This window comes from Cebus imitator, unplaced genomic scaffold (assembly GCF_001604975.1).
Source record: "Cebus imitator isolate Cc_AM_T3 unplaced genomic scaffold, Cebus_imitator-1.0 Scaffold242, whole genome shotgun sequence".
NCBI classification, from domain to species: domain Eukaryota; kingdom Metazoa; phylum Chordata; class Mammalia; order Primates; family Cebidae; genus Cebus; species Cebus imitator.
The window spans coordinates 2,401,642-2,421,872 of NW_016107557.1; the positions used below are offsets into that span (position 1 = coordinate 2,401,642).

At 46.1% G+C, this 20,231-nt stretch overlaps 1 protein-coding gene and 1 non-coding gene across 2 annotated transcripts in view; both read right to left on the reverse strand.

The window, feature by feature from the left end:
• IMPA2 (inositol monophosphatase 2) overlaps positions 1-1,344 on the reverse strand; it is a 57,727-nt gene extending 56,383 nt beyond the window's left edge. Inside the window, exon 1 of the mRNA XM_017498473.1 lies at positions 1,002-1,344. Within this exon, the coding sequence (XP_017353962.1) occupies positions 1,002-1,097 (96 nt within the window). The 5' untranslated portion in view covers positions 1,098-1,344. The remainder of the gene's footprint in view (positions 1-1,001) is intronic.
• Positions 1,345-18,686: 17,342 nt separating this feature from the next.
• Positions 18,687-18,793, reverse strand: LOC119466946. Its single transcript, XR_005195457.1, has one exon. It is a non-coding gene; the product is annotated as a U6 spliceosomal RNA (small nuclear RNA).
• Positions 18,794-20,231: the final 1,438 nt, after the last annotated feature.

Consider the following 20,231-nt stretch of genomic DNA (forward strand, 5'->3'; position numbering starts at 1 on the left):
TTTTTTTTTTTTGAGATGGAGTTATGTTGCCCCAGGCTGGAATGCAATGGCGCGATTTACATTTCGGCTGACTGCAACCTCCCCCTCCTGGGTTCAAACGATTCTCCTGCCTTAGCCTCCCAAGTAGCTGGGACTACCGGCGTGCGCCCGGCTATTTTTGTATTTTTAGTAGAGATGGGTTTTTATCATCCTGGCCAGGCTGGTCTCTAACTCCTGACCTGAAGTAATCCACCCGCCTCGGCCTTTCAAAATGCTGGGATTACAGGCGTGAGCCACTGCGCCCGGCCCACAATCACTACTTAAGAGACAAACACGTAGTAAGCCATCTTACAACGCTGGGAAAACCAACACTCGCTTGCCTCCCAGTACTGACGGTGTGTCAGGCACTGAGGAAGGTGGAAGGAACAATCACAAAAATGAAAAAGAGAAGAGAGGAGCTGCATTCCATTTTAAACCTGCTCCCTAGTTTTCGGTGGCTCTGAGGCTCGGTTTACATCCTTCCGGGCAGTGTAACAAGTTCCTCCTGAACTCAGAATCCGTGCCCACCGCAAAGTGTAGCCACTTTCAGGCTGTGGGTCAGGGTAAGCTTGGGCTGAGGATGCTGGAGCCAGGACAAAGTGCAGCCCAGCCAGATCCCCACACGGCTGGGGCTTAGCCCCAGGCTTGCTCCCGAGAGCAGAATCCATTCATAGGTCCCTAAAAATCAGCCCGGTACGCTAGCCGTGGAGAGATTCCTACTTTCTGACCACTCGCTCAAACGCAAAGGTCACGTTAGCCGCTCAACCCCAAAGCAGAGGGGCTCGCCCCCCGGGCTCCTGGGCGGGGAAGGTGTGTCCCAGACACCAGCACAAAGGCTCCTTCACCGCGCGGCGCTCTGCTCCCTCAGGTGCGGACCCCCGGGGCCCGCCGGCTGCGCGCCAGGACCCCGCCGCTCCAGGCGGCTCCTGCGGCCCACGCGCTTCCGCTCCGCCGGGAGTTTCGAGCCGAGCCGCGGCGCTCACCTGTCCCGCCCGCAGCGCCAGCTGCACTGCCGCCTGGAAGCACTCCTCCCAGGGGCCGGCCGCGGGCACCGCCTGGTCCTCACCGCTAGGCTTCATCGCCGCCTCACAGGGCCCCGCCACCTCCAGCCCCCCTCGGCGGGACCCCGGCTCCCACCGGATCCCGCCGTCCCGCCTCCAGGCTCCACACTCCCTCTGCCTGCTCCCGCAGCTCTGCGCCTAGTCCGCCGCCTGTCCCACAGCAGCGCGAGCGGGAAGGGGATACAGCGGGCCGCGGGAGCCGCGCTTTCACCTCCCGGCTCCCCGTCCCGCCCTCCGCCCCACCCCATGCCAAGCCCGGCCCCGCGCCCGCGCCCCTCGCCCCGCCCCTCGCAGAGCCAGGCCCCGCCCCCTCTCTTCTCTTCCCCGCCCCTTGCCGCTCCAGGCCCCGCCCTGCACCCGCACGCCGCTCCTGGTCCCGCCCCGCGCCAAGCCCGGCCCAGTCCTGCGCTACGCCCCATGCCTGGCCCCGCCCCTCTGGGCTTGCTCTGAACACCAATCAGTGCCGAGCCTCGCCCCTCCCCGCGCTTCATCTCTGGCCCCGCCCCTCTCGTGGCGCTTCACCCTCCCCGCTCGGGGCGGACCCAACCGCTCCCCGCCGTGTCCCGGCCCGCAATGCGCCGAGCGGGCTCGCAGTCCAACTACTCTGATCCTCGAGCCCCGCCTCCCTCAAGTAGACCCCGACCCGGGTCCAAACCCCGCCCCGCTACCGCGCGCTGAGACCAGCCCTGCCCCGGCCCCCACCCCCGGCTGATGCTGAGCTCCGCCCTGCGCTGGGTGCTGCGCGCGGAGGGCGGCTTGGGCCGGCGCGGAGCTGGGAGGGAGGGGCTAGGGGCGGCGGTGTTGGGGCCCCGGGGCAGCTGCTGTCTGGGTGAACCGGTGCGGGGCCGGCCCAGCGCCGGATGTGCAGGGGCACGTCCCGCCGATCCTTGAGCACTTGGCGCCGGGCGTCCCTTCCTGGTCTGTGGCCAGCTTCGGGCTCAGGAGCTAGGGGTGGCCGAGAGACTCGGAGGCCGCCGTGCTGCGTGCGTCGTTCCCGGCCTCGCGGGACCTCAGACAGCTGAGCGCACAAGGTCGCAGTGTTGCCGCAGGCGGCCGCCAGGCGCGGGAAGTTTCGACACAAACAAGCTCTCCGTCCCCAACCCCAAACACTGCGAGGACAGCGGCTGGGCTTTATAAACTGTTTACACCCAAAACTCGAATTTGGAGCCGGAACTGTGATTGCGATGAACCTCCGTAGTGAGGAATGACCTTTCCAACCTTGGATTCCCTTGCTGGCCCATGTAAACATAAATAGGAGACGTTTCCCGAAAGAGTGGCTGCGTGGTTTCCAAAGTTAATTTCATAAGCCGCCCTGCCTGCCCTTTTTATAAAAGATGCAGACCCACGTAAAATTATTCTGGAGTGCCACTTGGGAGTCTGGGAGAACAATGGGAGTTTATACAAGAATCTTGATGGGACATTTTTTTACACGCTTAACCTAATAATGAAGTTAAACGTTTTAAGTTTTTGTGAGTGCTTTGTTTTTTTGAAACCGAGTCTCGCTCTGTCGTCAGGCTAGAGTGCAGTGACGAGATCTCGGCTAACTGCAACCTCCGCCTCCCGGATTCAAGAGATTCTCCTGCCTCCACCTCCCAAGTGGCTGGGACTACAGGCGCGTGCCACCACACCAAGCTAATTTTTGTATTTTTAGTAGAGATGGGGTTTCACCATGTTGGCCAGGATGGTCTTGATCTCTTGACCTCGTGATCCGCCCCCCTAAGCCTCCCAAAGTGCTGGGATTACATGCGTGAGCCACCGCACCCAGCCTGTCTGTGAGTACTTTATGTTGAGACACGTTGTGAAGACACTTCTTTTAAGTGTACAGTGTAAGAAGCAAAAAATACACAGAGGAGGAATTACAAACAGGAAATACAAACACTTAGATATGAGTACAACTTTAGGGACTCTGTCCTCATCCTGTGTCCTAATCCTACGGCTTAGAAAACAAGACCAATTGCCCTGCCTCCCACCATGCCAGTTTGAGGCAGCTAAGGACGCGCTCACCTCCATCTTTTTTGTGTTCTGAGTTTTTATGATGTTCAAGACAGCAGGACTTCAGAATGCACTTAAGACTGTGCTGTGAATGCCTATTTTAAAATAAATGAATTCTTTGCTGCTTTTCGTGACAGGTTTTCAATAGCCATCACTTCCAACATCAAGAAAAGTTAAGAAGCAAAATGTCTCTTCCATCTCTTCCCAGTTAGGCTTTCTGAACACCTCTGGTAGTGTGACCCCCATCTGGAAGCTAAGTTATGTGTGTAGGTAAACTTTTATTATGGATCTCAGCTCTAAACATCTAGAAAAGGAGTTAACTTTCTTTTCCCAACTGACATATCTTAAGGCAGAATAGTGTGGTTTTTAACAGCATGAGGCTTTGAACCAGCCAGATTTTCCTAAATTAAAATATTAGCCTCCGGCCAGGCGTGGTAGCTCAGGCCTGTAATCTAAGCACTTTGGAGGCCAAGGCGGGCAGATCACCTGAGGTCGGGAGTTCAAGACCAGCCTGACCAACATGGTGAAACCCCGTCTTAAAAAAAATTGGCCTCACTTCTTCCTTATTGTGTGGATTTGAACAAGTTACAAATAACCATTTGTGCCTGTTTCTTCAACTGTAAAGTGGTCTTTATAACCATTGTATGGGTTAATGTACTTGTGCTTATAACTTATGTGTTTGCTATTACTATTAAAAGACTGGTCATTTAGGCACCAGTATAGGTAGCCTCAAGCAATTAGCATACTGCTTTGGCACCTAATAGGTGCTTAATAAGTATCTTCATTGTTGAGTATTGAAATTAGCTTTTTTTTTTGAGACAGGGTTTCACTCTGTTGCCCAGGCTAAAGTGCAGTGGCACGATCATGGCTCACTGCAGTTTTGACCTCCTGGACTCAAGTTATCCTCCCACCTCAGCCTCCCTAGAAGCTGGGTCTACAGGTATGGGCCACCGTGCCCAGCTACTTTTATTTTTATTTTTTATTTATTTATTTATTTTGAGACAGAATCTCACTCTGTCACCAAGCTGGACTGCAGTGGTTTGATCTCAGCTCACTGCAACCTCCACCTCCCAGGTTCAAGCAATTCTCCTGTCCCAGCCTCCCAAGTAGCTGGGACTACAGGCGCACAGTCCAACTGCTTTTTGTATTTTTAGTAGAGATGGGATTTCACCATGTTGGCCAGGATGGTCTTGATCTCTTGACCTCGTGATCCACCCGCCTCGACCTCCCAAAGTGCTGGGATTACAGGCGTGAGTCACTGCGCCTAGCCATTTTGTTATTATTATTATTTTAATATTTAGGATTTTTTATTGAGCACTGCTGGCAAACAATTGGAAACAATTTCAGCATCCACCAGTAGAGGAACAGCTAAATAAACATCAAATCTCAATGACAGGGGTTGAAAGGAATTTGTTAGAGCTATGGAACAACATGGATTTATCTCTAACACATGCTGTGAAGTAGAAAAGCAAGTTGTCAAATGGCACGAAAAGTGTGGTTCACAAGCTAAAAGTGCAAATTTCTCTCCCTCTCTGTGTATGTGTGTGTATTCTGAAAAGATAAAACTACCCAAAAATAATAATAACAGTGGCTACTTTGGAAAGAGGCCATTGTTGGGCAGATGCTGGGAAATGGAATTAGAGAGAATTAGGGATATGGGAAAAAAAAAAACAAAACGATTTTAGCTTCTTTTTTTTTTTTTTTTTTTTTTTTTTTTTTTTTGAGGTGGAGTTTTACTTTTGTTGCCCAGGCTGGAGTGTAATAGCGCAATCTCGGCTCACCGCAACCTCCACCTCCCAGGTTCAAGTGATTCTCCTGCCTCAGCCTCCCAAGTAGCTGGGATTACAGGCATGCACCAATACACCTGGCTAATTTTGTATTTTTAGTAGAGACAGGGTTTCTCCATGTTGGTCAGGCTGGTCTTGAACTCTTGACCTCAGGTGATCTGCCCACCTCAGCCTCCCAAAGTGCTGGGATTACAGGCGTGAGCCACTGTGCCCAGCCGATTTTAGCTTTATACGTAATACTTAGAAAATTTATAAAACCAGCCTGGGCAACATGGTGAAACTCTGTTTCCACTAAAAATACAAAACTGACCAGGGCATGGTGGCATATGCCTGTAATCCCAGCTACCTGGGGAGGCTTAGGTGGGAGAATCACCTGAACCTGGAGGTTCAAGAGGTTGCAGTGAGCCGAGATCCCACCGTTGCACTCCAACCTGGAAGACAGAGCAAGACTCTGTCTCAAAAAATAAAAAAAAAAAAAGAAAAGAAAATTTAGAGGAAAGAATGGTCATACATTATTTTTGCATTAAAAGTTGATTCTGAACATTAAGTAAAAATTGTTCTGATTTTATTGTAAGGGGCCCAAATCCTGATCAAAGAATCATGGATGAAAATATAAAATACTCTTCCCCAGCCGGCCTCCACGCCAATCTGCACACTGTCTCCTTCAGAGGTCCTGGAAGCTACACGAACTTTCCTTAAGCCCCTAGAATATTGTGCTCTGCCTTGAAAAACTATTGCCTAACTACTCCTCCCCACCCCCACCCTAAGGCACAGCCTCAGTGGGCACCCTGGTCACCAGGAGGCCACATGCACAGTGCTTGGGTAGGGGCCCAAGAAGCCAGAGCAGTGGCAGTGAGAAGGTGAAAGGGCACTGAGGACAGTCAGGATAGACTTCATGTCCTTATTAATCCAGGAGTCCCCCCACCCCATGTCCTTTATGAAAGAAAGCAATGTCTAAATAAACAAAATGTCAGGCTGTGTCCTTTTCTTCCAACCACTTCTCTAGCTTCCTCAGGTTACCTTGAAATCTGATCTTATTCTCCAGGGCTCATCTAAATCCCTAGAAGTTGGTCCAGAATAATGTCTGACCATTCTTAAACTGAAGTGTGGAAAAATTGATGTTAGAAGCTGAACTGTACTCCCCCACCCCCTGCTTCCAAATTTATGTGCTGAATTTCAAATCTCCGAATGTGCCTATATTTGGAGATAGAGCCTTTAAAGAGGTGATTAAGTTAAACAGGCATCGTTAGGGTTAGCTCTAATCTGACTGGTGTTCTTATGAAAAGAGGGAATTTGGACCTAGAAAAAGACACCAGGATTGCATGTGCACAGTGGGAAGGCCACAGGAGGACACAGTGAGAAGGTGGCCATCGCAAGCCAAGGAGAAAGGCCTCAGAAGACACCAACCCTACTGACACTTTTTTTTTTTTTAATTTTAGATTCAAAGGGTACATGTACAGGTTTGTTACATGGATATACTGTGTGATACTGGTGTTTGGGCTTCTAATGATCCTGTAGCCCAAGCAGCAAACATAGTACCTAATAGGTAGTTTTTCAACACTTGACCCCCTCCCACCCTCCTTCCTTCTGGAATCCCCAGTGTCTGTTGTTCCTATCTTTGTGTCCATGAGTACCCAACATTTAGCTCCCACTTATAAGTGAGAGTATGCAGCATTTGTTTTTCTGTTCCTGCATTAATTCACTTAGGATAATGGCCTCCAGCTGCGTCCATGAGGGTATGATCTCCTTTTTATGGCTGCGTAGTGTTCCATGGTGTATATGTACCACATTTTCTTTTCTTTTTTTGAGATAAGATCTCCTGCGTCACCCAGGCTAGAGTGCTGCAGCAAGATGATGGCTCGCTGCTCGACCTCCCACCTCCCAGATTCAAGTGGTCCTCCTGCCTCAGCTTCCCAAGTGGCTGCAACTATGTGCCATCACACCTGGCTAATTTTTTTTGGTTTTTGTAGAGGCAGGGTCTTGCTATATTACCCAGGCTGGTTTTGAACTCCTAGACTCAAATAATCCTCCTCCCTTGGCCTCTCAAAGTGCTGAGAGGCCTGAGCCACCATGCCTGTGAGCTATCACGCCTGGCCTTCCACACTGTCTTTATCCAACCTGCTTGATGTTGGACTGTCCACCTTGATGTTAGACTTCCAGCCTCCAGAATTATGAGAAAGTACATTTCTCTTTTTAAGCTGCTTAGTCTGTGGCGATTTGTTACACAGCTGCAGCAAGCTGATACAGTTGGAGCCAAGGAGGCTTGTCTTGGTCATCAGCAAGCTAGGGGTTATGAGGCACTCTTCTCAGCCTAGAGGCCTTGAAGAAGGCAGCAAGGAGTGCAAAGCACTCTAGGAACAGAAAAGCAGTGCCAACCCTCCTGCTCCCCAACCCAGACAAACTGCTCAGGGTCAGTCACTTATGCAATAACCGAAGTCAGCCAGCACCACAACTCTTCACTAAATTAAGTTAGATGGATGATTACAACAAATGCCCTGTATTTAAATATCACCCAACACTGTGCACAGCTCCACAACCACGAACAATTCTGGAGGTCTTTGCTAAGCTATGGATATTAAAAAAAAAAAAATCTCCAGGGTTATTTCTATTTATTTATTTCCACTATAGAACTAGAGATGCTTTTTTTTCTACTCTGGAAAATCCTCCCAAGTCATTATTTCCCACTGAGGAAGGGGTTAATGTGCTGGTCATTCCTCTTCCTGCAGAGGGTAACACAGTAGTACTAGATAGTCCCTAAGAATTCACATGGTGTACTGGCTTTCAAAACTTGGCAAACTTTTTTGGGATTTGTAATTGCTCTGCACTTTAGTCACTCCTTGTGGGGATTCTATGCCTGTAGATCCCACATTCACAGATCCTAGAGATTATGAAATTGTACTTCAACAATTGGTGCTACCTTCCATCTGTTAAAAACTCTATCCTGCAAGGCCTTGGTCCTAAAAGAGAATTTCCAGTGTTTCTAATCCCATGCATCTGAATTTCTTCTGCCACTTGAGTTGAAATTAATGATGCTAGCCTATCAGATGCTATTTTGTGATCCACACTCAGTTGTACAACCTACAACTGTCTTCATTTACCCACAAATAAACTTTGTTTTTTCAGCTCCCTTCCTGCTTAATAGCAGAAAACTCAACCTACTGACTTCCAGACAACTCAGACATGTTCGTGATTTTTTAGACATTTCAGGTTTAAAATTCAGTCAATTCGGACCTTCAAGGTAGTTTACACCTGTAATCCCGGCACTTGGGGAGACTGAGGCAGGTGGATCACTTGAGGCCAGGAATTCAAGCCCAGTATCGCCAACACAGTGAAACCTCATCTCTACTAAAAATACAAAAATTAGGCCAGGCGCAGTGGCTCATGCCTGTAATCCTAGCACTTAGGGAGGCAGAGGTAGGCGGAACACTTGAGGTCAGTAGTTTGAGACCAGCCTGACCAACATGGTGAAACCCCGTCTCTACTAAAAATACAAAATTAGCGGGGCATGGTAGCACATGCCTGTAATCCCAGCTTCTTGGGAGGCTGAGGCAGGAGAATTTCTTGAACCCGGGAGGCAGAGGTTGCACTGAGTGGAGATCCAGCCATTGCACTCCAGCATGGACAACAAGAGTGAAACTCCGTCTAAAAGCAAGAAAAAAGAGAAAGAAAGAAAAGAAAAATTAACCGGGCACACCTGTAATCCCAGCTACTCCGGAGGCTGAGACAGGTGAATCACCTGAAACCGGGATGGGGAGTTTGCAGTGAGCGGAGATCGCGCCTCTGCACACCAGCAGAGATCGAGCCACTGCACTCTGCACTCCAGCCTGGGCCACAGGGCGCGACTGTCTCAAAAAATAAAATAAAAATCAGTCAATTCCTTTTTCCTCGCGGGTCCCTGCACCTTGGCCCCTGCTGTGTCCTGCCCCTGCCGATGCTGAGACTGGACGTTCGTCTGTTTTGGCCCAGTTCTGCTGGCCTCTCGGGAGTGGCCCCCACACCCTGGTCCGTGACTGTGTTAGTTCTTCTTTTGTCCGGGAGGCCTCCTGGGCTCGCAGCACTCCCCGAGGCGCCTAGGCTGTGGGAGGCGTCGGGGGAGCTCCGCATCGCTGGGCCTGGACATTCTCTCCAAGCCTGCTGCGCCCCTACCCCGTGCAGGTGTTCTGCGGAAGGAAGCCAGGAGCTTGCCTGTTCCCAGGACTCGCGGGAATGGGGCCCAGGCCCTAAACGTTTCCAGGAAAAGTCACCTTCTGGCACAACCCTCACCCGACCCTCGGCCTTAGAAGGAGGGGAGTGTGCCTGGGACTGGATGTTCACCCGGCCAGGGATCTAATACTCCCGCTTGCTTTGCAGCGGTCTGGCGTCACCCCTCCAGCCCCTCTGTGCTTCCTTCTACAGGGCAGAGAAGGGACACAGCCTCTGCTTCAGCGTATCTATTTTTTTCTCTACAAAAAAAGACCAGAACAGTTTTAAGTTCGCCGCAAAATTAAGGGGAAAGTACATATACCCTGTACCCTATCCGTATTATTTATTTTTCAATTGCATTATTTCGTTTGTCAGAATTAACCTAACGGGCTTTGGGAATGCTTTGTTCCCAGTTCTCACCATAAATGCCAACCCCACTCCCACTTTCATGGTAATTTACGCCTCAAATCACACTGTATGCATGGGGAAGGTTCCTGGGATTAAACATGAATGGAGGTGGAAATATACTGACAAATTCTCCTGGCTGCCTGTTTTGTTTTGTAGTTTTGTTTTGGTTGTTTTTTGGTTTTTGGAGACGGGGTCTCCGTATGTTTCCCAGGCTTGCCTTGAACTCCTAGGTTTAAAGGATCCTCCTACCTCAGCCTCATTATTTGGGATTGCAGGCACACACCACAGCTCCCAGCTCTGCCTGCTTGTATTTTAAACCGAGATTGTTTGTCCAGGTGCGGTGGCTCATACCTGTAATCCCAGCACTTGGGGAGGCCGGGGCAGGCTGATCACTAGAGGTCAAGAGTTTGAGACCAGCCTGGCCCACTTGGTGAAACCCCATCTCTATTAAAAAAATCAAAAAGTGGCCAGACATGGTGGCTCACACCTGTAATCCCAGCACTGAAGTGGAAGGATTACCTGAGATCGGGAGTTCAAGACCAGCCTGACCAACATGGAGAAATCTCGTCTCCAATAAAAACATAAAATTACCTGGGCATGTTGGTGCATGCCTGTAATCCCAGCTGCTTGGGAGGCTGAGACAGGAGAATCACTTGAACCTGGTAGGTGGAGTTTGCGGTGAGCCGAGAACGCACCATTGCGCTCCAGCCTGGGCAACAAGAGTGAAACTCCGTCTCAAAAAATCAGATTCAAAATGAAGGCCAGGCACAGTGGCTCACGCCTGTAATCCTAGCACTTTGGGAGGCGGAGGCAGGCGAGTCACCTGAGGTCAGGAGTTCAAGAACAGCCTGGCCAATATGGTGAAACCCTGTCTCTACTAAAAATAAAATAATTAGTCGGGCATGATGGTGGGCCCCTGTAGTCCCAGCTACTTAGGAGGTTGAGGCAGGTGAATAGCTTGAACCCAGCAGATGGAAGCTGCAGTGAGCCGAGATCACTTCACTGCACTCCAGCCTGGGTGACAGAGTGAGACTCTGTCTCCAAAAAAGAAAAAAGAATACAAAAAGTAGCTGGACATGATAGCATGCGCCTGTAATCCCAGCAACTCAGGAATCTGAGGCAGGAGAATCACTTGAACCAAGACGACAGAGGTTGCAGCGAGCAGAGAGATTGCCACTGCACTCCAACCTGGTTGACTCTGTCTCAAAAAAAAAAAAAAAAAATTGTTTTCAGGCAAATATTTATTTCCTTTTTTTTTTTTTTTTTTTTTTAAATGAAAAGGTTGGCTGGGTGTGGTGGCTCACATAATCCCAGCACTTTGGGAAGCCAAGGTGGGTGGATCACAAGGTCAGGAAATTGAGACCATCCTGGCTAACACAGTGAAATCCAGTCTCTACTAAAAAAAAGAAAACACACACAAAAAAAATTAGCCAGGCGTGGTGACACGTGCCTGTAGTCCCAACACTTGGGAGGCTGAGGCAGGAGAATCATTTGAAACAGCAGGTGGAAGTTGCAGTGAGCCCAGATAGTGCCACTGTACTCCAGCCCAACTCAAGGAAATAAAAAAAAAAAAGCTTACGTTCCATTTGCAAGGGTTTTTGTTGTTGTTGTTGTTGTTGTTGTTGCTTTCAAACCTGAAAAGGTTTGTTATATTATTGCATCTGGTTTTGGTATGTTTTTCTACAGATAAAAAAGGAAAAAATTGCCCCTGGAAAAATGTGTATGCTGATGCATACAAAAATGCTACAAATTTACTAGATAACATTTGAGAGGATAACACAATGAGACTGTGCTGCATTTGATCCAATTATCAAAACACTTGACATTGTGAAGTGGATGGAACAAAGACCAACATGACTCAAGGAGATTTATCTTTAAACTTTGTCTTCATTACACAAACACCCTTTTTTGGAAGTGTTAATGCCTGCACTTTCCAGGTCATTTTGGCAACTGCAGAAAGGAAGCAGTTAATGCGCTCAACCCTCCCAGGCTTCCTTCACCATGACAGGTCACCATTTTTCCATTATCCTTCTTTATTTAAAACACTTCTTCTTGGCTGGGCATTATGGCTTACACCTGTAATCACAGCACAGGCTGAGGCAAGAGGATCACTTGAGCCCAGGAGTTCAAGACCAGCCTGGGCAATATAATGAGACCCCATCTCTATCAATTTTTTTAATTAGTTTGCACCTGTAATCTCAGCTACTAGGGGGGCTGAGGTGGGAGGATCACTTGCATCTGGGAGGTTGAGGTTGCAGTGAGCCAAGATCATCCCATTCCTGGACTCCTGCCTGGGTGACAAAGGGAGACCTTGTCTAATTTTTTTTTTTTTTATAAAGATGGGGTTTCTCCATGATGGCCAGGCTGGTCTTGAACTGCTGACCTCAGGTGATCCACCCACCTTGGCCTCCCAGAGTGCTAGGATTACAGGCGTGAGGCACCGCGCCTGGCCTTTTTAATTTTTTTATTTTTGAAGACAAAGTCTGGCTCTGTCACCAGGCTGGAGTGCAACGGTGTGATCTCAGCTCACTATAACCTCTGCCTCCCAGATTCAAGTAATTCTCCTGCCTCAGCCTCCTGAGTAGATGGGACTACAGGTGCGTGCCACCATGCCCAGCTAATTTTTGTATTTTTAGTAGACATGGGGTTTCGCTATGCTGACCAGGTTGGTCTCGATCACTCCACCTCGTGATCTGCCCACCTCGGCCTCCCAAAGTGCTAAAGTTACAGGTGTGAGCCACCTTGCCCGGCCGACCTTGTCTAATTAAAAAAAAAAGAAAAGAAAAAGAATTTCCATTTCTAAGGCAGCTGCCACAATTAAACACATTCTTTTTTACCTCGAAGGATGAATATGAGACTTAAATGAGATATGTATGTTCTACTTGTCTGTGTTTCAAAAAGAAAATATTACAGTAAGCACCAACATTCAAGTCTCTTCTACCAGGAAAGGGACCCAATTTAAAAGGGAAAATAAAACAAACATAAATTTCACATTTCTACATGGATACATCCTCATGTATATCATTTGTTCATGTATTCACTTATTCATGTACTAATTCAGCTAATTCGCTAATTCTTGTACTAATTCAATCCAAAGCACTGGGATTATAGGCATGAGCCACCATGCCTGGCCCAGAAATGGAAATTCTTAATGAGATTCTGTATTTACCAGCTTTCTTCTATCAGCTATAAATTCCTGAAAGATTCCCTCTCTCTCCCTCTCTCCTGTCAGTTTTACACACACACACACACGCACACACACACACACACACACAAAGTATTTTCTTCTACTTATTCGTTGCACATTGGCCTTTGTAGTTAGGGAAACGAGAAGGGAAAGTGAGATGTAGGATTCTATATTAACATCACTCATTTCATTGGTAGCCCTGCACACTAAGACAGGCACAACTTAGGGTCCCAAATTAAATTAGAAGTGTGACTGAACAGAAAAAGAATATTATGTAGGATATAAGAGATGACAACACTGCTGGTTGGGCCTAGCAACAGATTGTCATTAGAATGGTCTTGGAAATTGGTTTGCAGAATCTGGGGGAAAAAACAGATGAGAGATGCAGAATTTAATCAGGTAACATTGCCAGACCAATCATTGTCCTATCAGAGAGAGCAGTAAGAAGGTGAAAGTAGCTCATGCCTGTAATCCCAGCACTTTGGGAGGCTGAGATGGGCTGATTGCCTGAGGTCAGGAGTCTGAGAACAGTCTGGTCAACATGGTGAAACCCTGTCTCTATTAAAAATACAAAAAAAAAATTAGCCTGGTATGGTGGTAATCCCAGCTACTCTCGAGGCTGAGGCAGAGGAATTGCTTGAACCAGGGAGCTGGAGGTTGCAGTAAATCAAGATCATGCCACTACACTCCAGCCTGGGTGACAGAGCTAGACTCAGCCTCGAAAAATAAATAAATAAATAAATAATTTTTTTAAAAAAAGATGGTGAAAGTAATGCCAAAGTCTATTATGTTCAGAGGTCTTGGACAGAAGAAATCTCACCTTCCCTGAATTAAGATCCACTGCTCCCTGAGGAGATAAGCCTCTTATCCCTGGGAGGATGCAGAATTAAGCAAAGAAATACTAAAAAGAGGCCAGATGAAGTGGCTCATGCCTGTAATGCCAGCACTTTGGGAGGCCGAAGCGGGTGGATCACTTGAGTTCGGGAGTTCGAGACCAGCCTGAGCAACATGGAAAAACCCCATCTCTACTAAAGATACAAAATTAGCCGGGTGTGATGGCACATGCCTATAATTTCAGCTACTCGGAAGGCTGAGGCAGGAGAATCACTTGAACCCGGGAGAGGGTGGGTTCGGTGAGCCAAGATCGTGCCATTGCACTCCAGCCTGGGCAATGAGAGCAAAACTCCATCTCAAAAAAAAACCACAAAACAAAGCAAAGTACTAAAGGGACTCAAACTCATATGCTTAATATTTCCATGTTAAAGAGTGATCTGTATATAGTTAGCAGGTTCTAAGGGGTTCTTACAGATGTTTTGTAATTCAAATTAAGATATGTAATTGAATTTGTGGGGTTTTTTGCTTTTGTTGTTTTAGAGACAAGGTCTCATTCTGTCCCCAAGGCTGGAGTGCAGAGGCTGCAGCTCACTACAGCATCTGACTCCTGGGCCCAACCAATCCTCCTACTTCAGCCCTCCCAGTAGCTGGCACTACAAGCATGCACCACCCTCCACCTCAAGTAATTAAGTTGTTTGTAGAGACAAGGTCACCAGCTCCTGGACTCAAGTGACCCTCCCCCTCAGCTCCCAAAGTGCTGGGATCAGGCCTGAGCCACTGCGTCTGGCCAAATTTGTGATTTTAAGATGAAATTTTACTAAAATATTTAAATTAAATTAATTGTTAAAACATTTAAATGAGGCCAGATGTGGTGACTCATGCTTGTAATCCCAGCACTTTGGGAGCTCCAGGCGGGCAGATCACCTCAGGTCAGGAGTTTGAGATCAAACTGACCAACATGGCAAAATCTCATGTCTACTAAAAATAAAAATAAATTAGCCAGGTGTGCTGGCGCACACCTATAATCCCAGCTACTCCAGAGGCTGAGGCAGGAGAATCACTTGAGCCCTGAAGTGGAGGTTGCAGTGAGCCGAGATTGTGCCACTGCACCCCAGCCTGGGCAACAGAGTGTGATTCTGTCTCAAAATAAAAGAAACTAGCATTTAAATGTCCTTAAGTTCACCATATTAATGCATTTGATTTGTATCTATGAATGTTTTTAAAAATTTTTGGGCTGGTGCAGTGGCTCACGCCTAAAATTTCAGCACTTTGGGAGGCCAAGGCCGGAGAATTGCTGGAGCTCAGGAGTTAGAAACCAGCCTGGGTGACATGTCTCGATTTATATATTAAAAAATTAATAATTTAAAACTTGGAAACATTTTGTCTAAGTGAAGTGTCTGAAGTGCTTAAAATCAATTATTATTTTTTTTTATTTTTATTTTTTTTGAGACGGAGTTTCGCTCTTGTTGCCCAGGCTGGAGTGCAATGGTGCGATCTCGGCTCACCGCAACCTCCGCCTCCTGGGTTCAGGCAATTCTCCTGCCTCAGCCTCCTGAGTAGCTGGGANAGAGACGGGGTTTCACCGTGTTGACCAGGATGGTCTCGATCTCTTGACCTCGTGATCCACCCGCCTCGGCCTCCCAAAGTGCTGGGATTACAGGCTTGAGCCACCGCGCCCGGCCCAAAATCAATTATTAAATATATAAAAGCACTATGTTAAAGCACATGTAATAATATTTGCAAATAATCAAATTATAAAAATCACTACCAAAAGTGATTGTTAAAAAATTTTTTTTTGGCCAGGCGAGGTGGCTCACACCTATAATCTCAGCACTTTGGGAGGCCGAGGCCAGCAGATCACAAGGTCAGGAGATCAAGACCATCCTGGCCAACATGGTGAAACTCTGTCTCTACTAAAAATACAAAAATTATCTGGTCGTGGTGGCTACTTGGGAGGCTGAGGCAGAAGAATTGCTTGAACCTGGGAGGCAGAGGTTGCAGTGAGCCGAGATTTCATCACTGCACTCCGGCCTGGGCAACAGAGTGGGATTCTGCCTCAAAAAAAAAAAAAAAAAATTTTTTTTTTGAGACAAGGTTTCACTCTGCCACGCAGGCTGGAGGGCAGTGGGCTCACTGCAGCCTTGAACTCCCTGGGGTTAGGTAATCCTCCTGCCCAGCCTCCCAAGTAGTTGGGACTACAGGTAGACACCACCACACCCAGCTAATTTTTGTACTTTTTTGTAGAGATAGGTTTTCACTATGTTGACCAGGCTGGTCTTGAACACTTGGGCTCAAGCAAAACACCCACCTTGGCCTCCCAAAATGCTGGGATTACAGGCAGGAGCCACCATGCCCAGCTAATTGTTAAAATTTGCTAAAAGGAATATGAATTAAGTGGAACTAAAAACTTTTAAAATCAAATATTAAGTTTTAAGACCAAGGCATCTTCGAATAATTTTTCCTCTGCACAAAAGAAAACATTCTCAAGGATACTGAAAAATGTATTGACTCCTACAACTTTCCCAAGTGTATTTCTCTGAGAGTGGTGGTAATAGGGGGACCATCACTGAGGCAGAGAAGTGAGTATGTTTGATTTCTATTTATAGGAGAGTTCTACTGAAGTTGTTAATAAAGTTAACCTCTGAAGTCAGATCTACTTTTTCCATATTTGGAAAAAAAAAAAAAACTTCTGTTTGTTGATGAGTGTCATTCTCATGTCATCTACATTTCAGAGCTGAATTCACCTTTTGTTTGGCTATTTGCAACAATTTCTAACATTTCTAACAAACGGCATATGTAAACCCTAAGGTTGCTGACATTTTAGGCGGCTTATTTCACATGTGTGCAGTTTTATATTAATATTAACTTTGTGTTCCAATAAAAATGTTTTGCTTACAATGAGGGCCTGTTTCCTAGCATTCTGAATAGTTTTGTGATGAAGGGTGAAGACTTTTGGGAAAAGTGCAAAAAGAGAAAGAAAGAACAGTCCCTATTTCTAAGGAGAGTGAACAAGGAGATGCATTCTGAGGCAACAGTGTTAAGGTTAAGCCAGAGGTGTCAGCATGCTCCCAGCAGAAAGTGCATTACCAGAGCTAGCCTGGGGGCTCTGGTCTTGGACACTGAAGAGTGTGAGGGGAGAGAGTACTAACCCCATGCTAACTCCACAGGCTGCTGACCTGAAGGGCCTCCCAATCTACCCCGGGGAAAGCTGTAAATGTGTTGCTAGGCTTCCTGATTTAGGTAGGGCCAAAAAGAACACATTCTTTATTTTGCAAAGGCAAGCACATAGAAAGTAACCATCTACTCACTAGGCGTGGTGGCTTACACCCAGTACTTTGGGAGACCAAGATGGAAGGACCCCTTGAAGCCAGGAGTTTGAAACCAGTCTGGTCAACATAGTGAGATTCATCTGTCCAAAAGAAAAGAAAAAGAAAGTAAGTAACCTGGAAGGATTCTGAAACTCCCCTAGCAGGATGGTCAGAAAATTTAGACAGAAAGCCCAGCTGGGTCAAGGACTTTATATCTCCTTATGGTTCACTTTGCTGGAGTAGCAACTCAGTATCACTCAGTGCCACAATTACTTTAATGGTATGTAAAATTAATACCCACTCTCCACGTCACGCATACAAATTATGCAAACATTAGCAGGTGATTGGAAACATTCATTTTTAGCCAATTTGAAAAATTAAAAGATCAAAGACATTGCCAAACTAGTATATTGAGCCTAATATGCCTTAAATGAATAAAGATAACTCAAATGAGAAAGACAAGAAAATACAAATAGTAGATGATCCATTTAGTTAGCAATGATTTATTGCTTAAACAAAAATATTGTTTTGGATCAACTTGTTCTCAACCAAATTATTTTGGATCCAGTGATCTGCCACATTAAATGCAAATGAGGAAGGCATACAAGGCAATGATCTAGGATAGGATCAGATTTTCCAACAGCATAACATAAACCTTGTCCCAAGGCTCATGGGACATTCAGTGGCTGGATTTAATGTGGAGGGGTGGGGGGCAGTGCCAGAGGAGGGATAAAAGGTCAGTGCTGCCAGGATTTGCTTGGTCCTTCGCTCTAATCATGATCTGCAGGCTCTTTGCAGCCTGAGAGAGCTTTTGACTGATAATATTGTGGCTCTGATAATCCTATGACATTACCAATTCCTCATTGCTCCAGGAAACTTTGCTTCTTTATCAAATTCCAAGCTTCTCCATAGAGAAGGCTGGACCAGGAACAGGAAGATGTATGCAGTACTCATAACAGCAGCAGCAGAAATTATTCGAAGATTTCTTGCCTTCTAAGAACACCAAAAATAAAATTTATTTAAGAATAAATATCCTGGGACTGCCAGGAAGGAGAAGAGGGCATAAAGACTCATTTTAGAAATATGATTTATCAGGCAAACTGCACACTGTACCCTCTTGTAATGGCTCAGGATGTTGCAGAAGAATGGAACATTAATATATTATGCTGAAATTTTGGTTGGTCACAGTGGCTTATGCCTGTAATCCCAGCACTTTGGGAGGCAGAGGCAGGCAGATCACCTGACATCAGGAGTTTGAGATCTGCCTGGCCAACAAGGTGAAAGCCATCTCTACTAAAAATGCAAAAATTAGCCAGGCGTGGTAGCGTGTGCCTGTAGCCCCAGCTACTTGGGAGGCTGAGGCAGGAAAATCGCTTGAACCTGGGAGGCAGAGATTGCACTGAGCTGCGATCACACCTTTGCACTCCAGCCTGGGCAACAGAAGGAGACTGAGTCTAAAAAAAAAATATATATATATATATATGTGTGTGTGTGTGTATTTATTTATTATAATTATTATATTAAAATACATAACATGTTTATATCATATAATATATTGTATAATATGCAATTTATTATGTATTATATATGTTTATAATTTTTGTTTTTTGTTTTTAATTTAAATTTTTTTCTTTCTTTTTTTTAAATTATACTTTAAGCTCTGGGGTACATGTGCACATCCTGCAGGGTTGTTGCATAGGTACACACATGCCATGGTAGTTTACAGTCTCCATCCCCCACCTTACCTACATCAGGCATTCCTCCCAGTGTTTTCCCTCCCCAGCATCCCCGACCCCCCGTTATCCCTCCCCTAGCCCTCCACCCCCCAACCTACCCCAGCGTGTGATGTTCCCCTCCCTATGCCCACGTGTTCACATTGTTCAACACCCGCCTATGAGTGAGAACATGCAAAAATATGGAACACTTCATGAATTTGCCTATCATCCTTGCACAGGGGCCATGCTAATCTTCTCTGTATCGTTCCAATTTTAGTATATGTGCTGCTGAAAGGAGCACTTCTTTCTTTAAATTTTTTTTTAATTAATGATTTTTTTTTGAGTCTCACTCTGTTGTGCAGGCTTGAGCGCAGAGGTGTGATCTCAGCTCATTGCAACTTCTGCCCCCTGGGTTCAAGCGATTTTCCTGCCTCAGCCTTGTTGGAAATGAAAACTCAGTGTTGCAAAGAAAACAAGCACTCAAGCAAAGAATTTCTCAGCAAGGCAAATTTACTTCTGCAGAAGGGTGCTCCTTGCAGGTCTGGTCACCATGAGAGCACACTGAACAAAGGAGAGTAGAGGTTTTTATTCCTAATGCAACTTCTGCCTCTGTGTCCTTTTCCATTGGCTAGGATTGGACCACACACTCTAAACTAGTCCCAATTGGCTAAACATTTGAACTTTCTTAGATAAGGTAGGCACATGATGGGGGAGAAGGGAGAAGAAGAAGGGGTCGACTATGGAGGACTAGAGAGCTAATCTGTTCCCAAATAAGAAAAGGAATGTGAACTGGGACTGTGGCTTGTCTAGGCATATTTAGACAGGTTAAAGCATAGAAAAATCAAAAAGAAGAAAAAATGGGGGGGTACTTGGAATTAAAGAATAAAGAACAGGGAGACTGCTTGCTTGCTAAGCTATTTGAAGAGGAACCTAACCATATTTCACGGCCTCCCAAGTAGCTGGGATTACAGGCGTCTGCCACCACATGCAGTTGTGGTAAAAATTTTTGTATTTTTAGTAGAGACAGGGTTTCACCATCTTGCCCAGGCTGGTCTTGAACTCCTGACCTGGTGATCCACCCACCTGAGCTTCCCAAAGTGCTTGCATTACAGGCATGAGACACTGTGCCCAACTGTATAATTTTTAATGTATAATATTTATATATAATATATAAAATATATATTATATATTTATACACATATATAAATATAATCCTGAAATTTTAATTTTTTTAAGATGGAGTGTTGTTCTGTCACCCAGGCTGGAGTGCAGTGGTGTGATCTCAGCTCACTGCAACCTCTGCCTCTTCAGTTCAAGCAATTTTCCTGTGTCACACTCCCAGGTAGCTGGGATTACAGGCGCCGGCCACCACACCCAGTTGTTTTTTGTTTTTGTTTCTGTTTTTTTGTTTTGTTTTGTTTTGTTTTTTTAGTAGAGATGAGGTTTCACCATACTGGCCAGGCTGATCTCGAAATTTTTATTTATTTTTTTTTTAAGGAAGAAAGAGAGAAAGAAAGAAAAAGAAAATAAAAAAAAAGAAAAAGAAAAAAAAAGAATAAAGGAAAGGAAGAAAGAGGAAGAGGAAGAGGGAGAGAGAACAGGGGTGTTGCTTTATTGCCCAGGCTAAAATGCAGTCTAAAAATGGGCATGCCTGTAATTATATTTAATAATAGAGACATAAAAAAAAATGAGGGAAGAAAATAATTAACAAGCAGCCAACCAATATTTCATTTAAACCT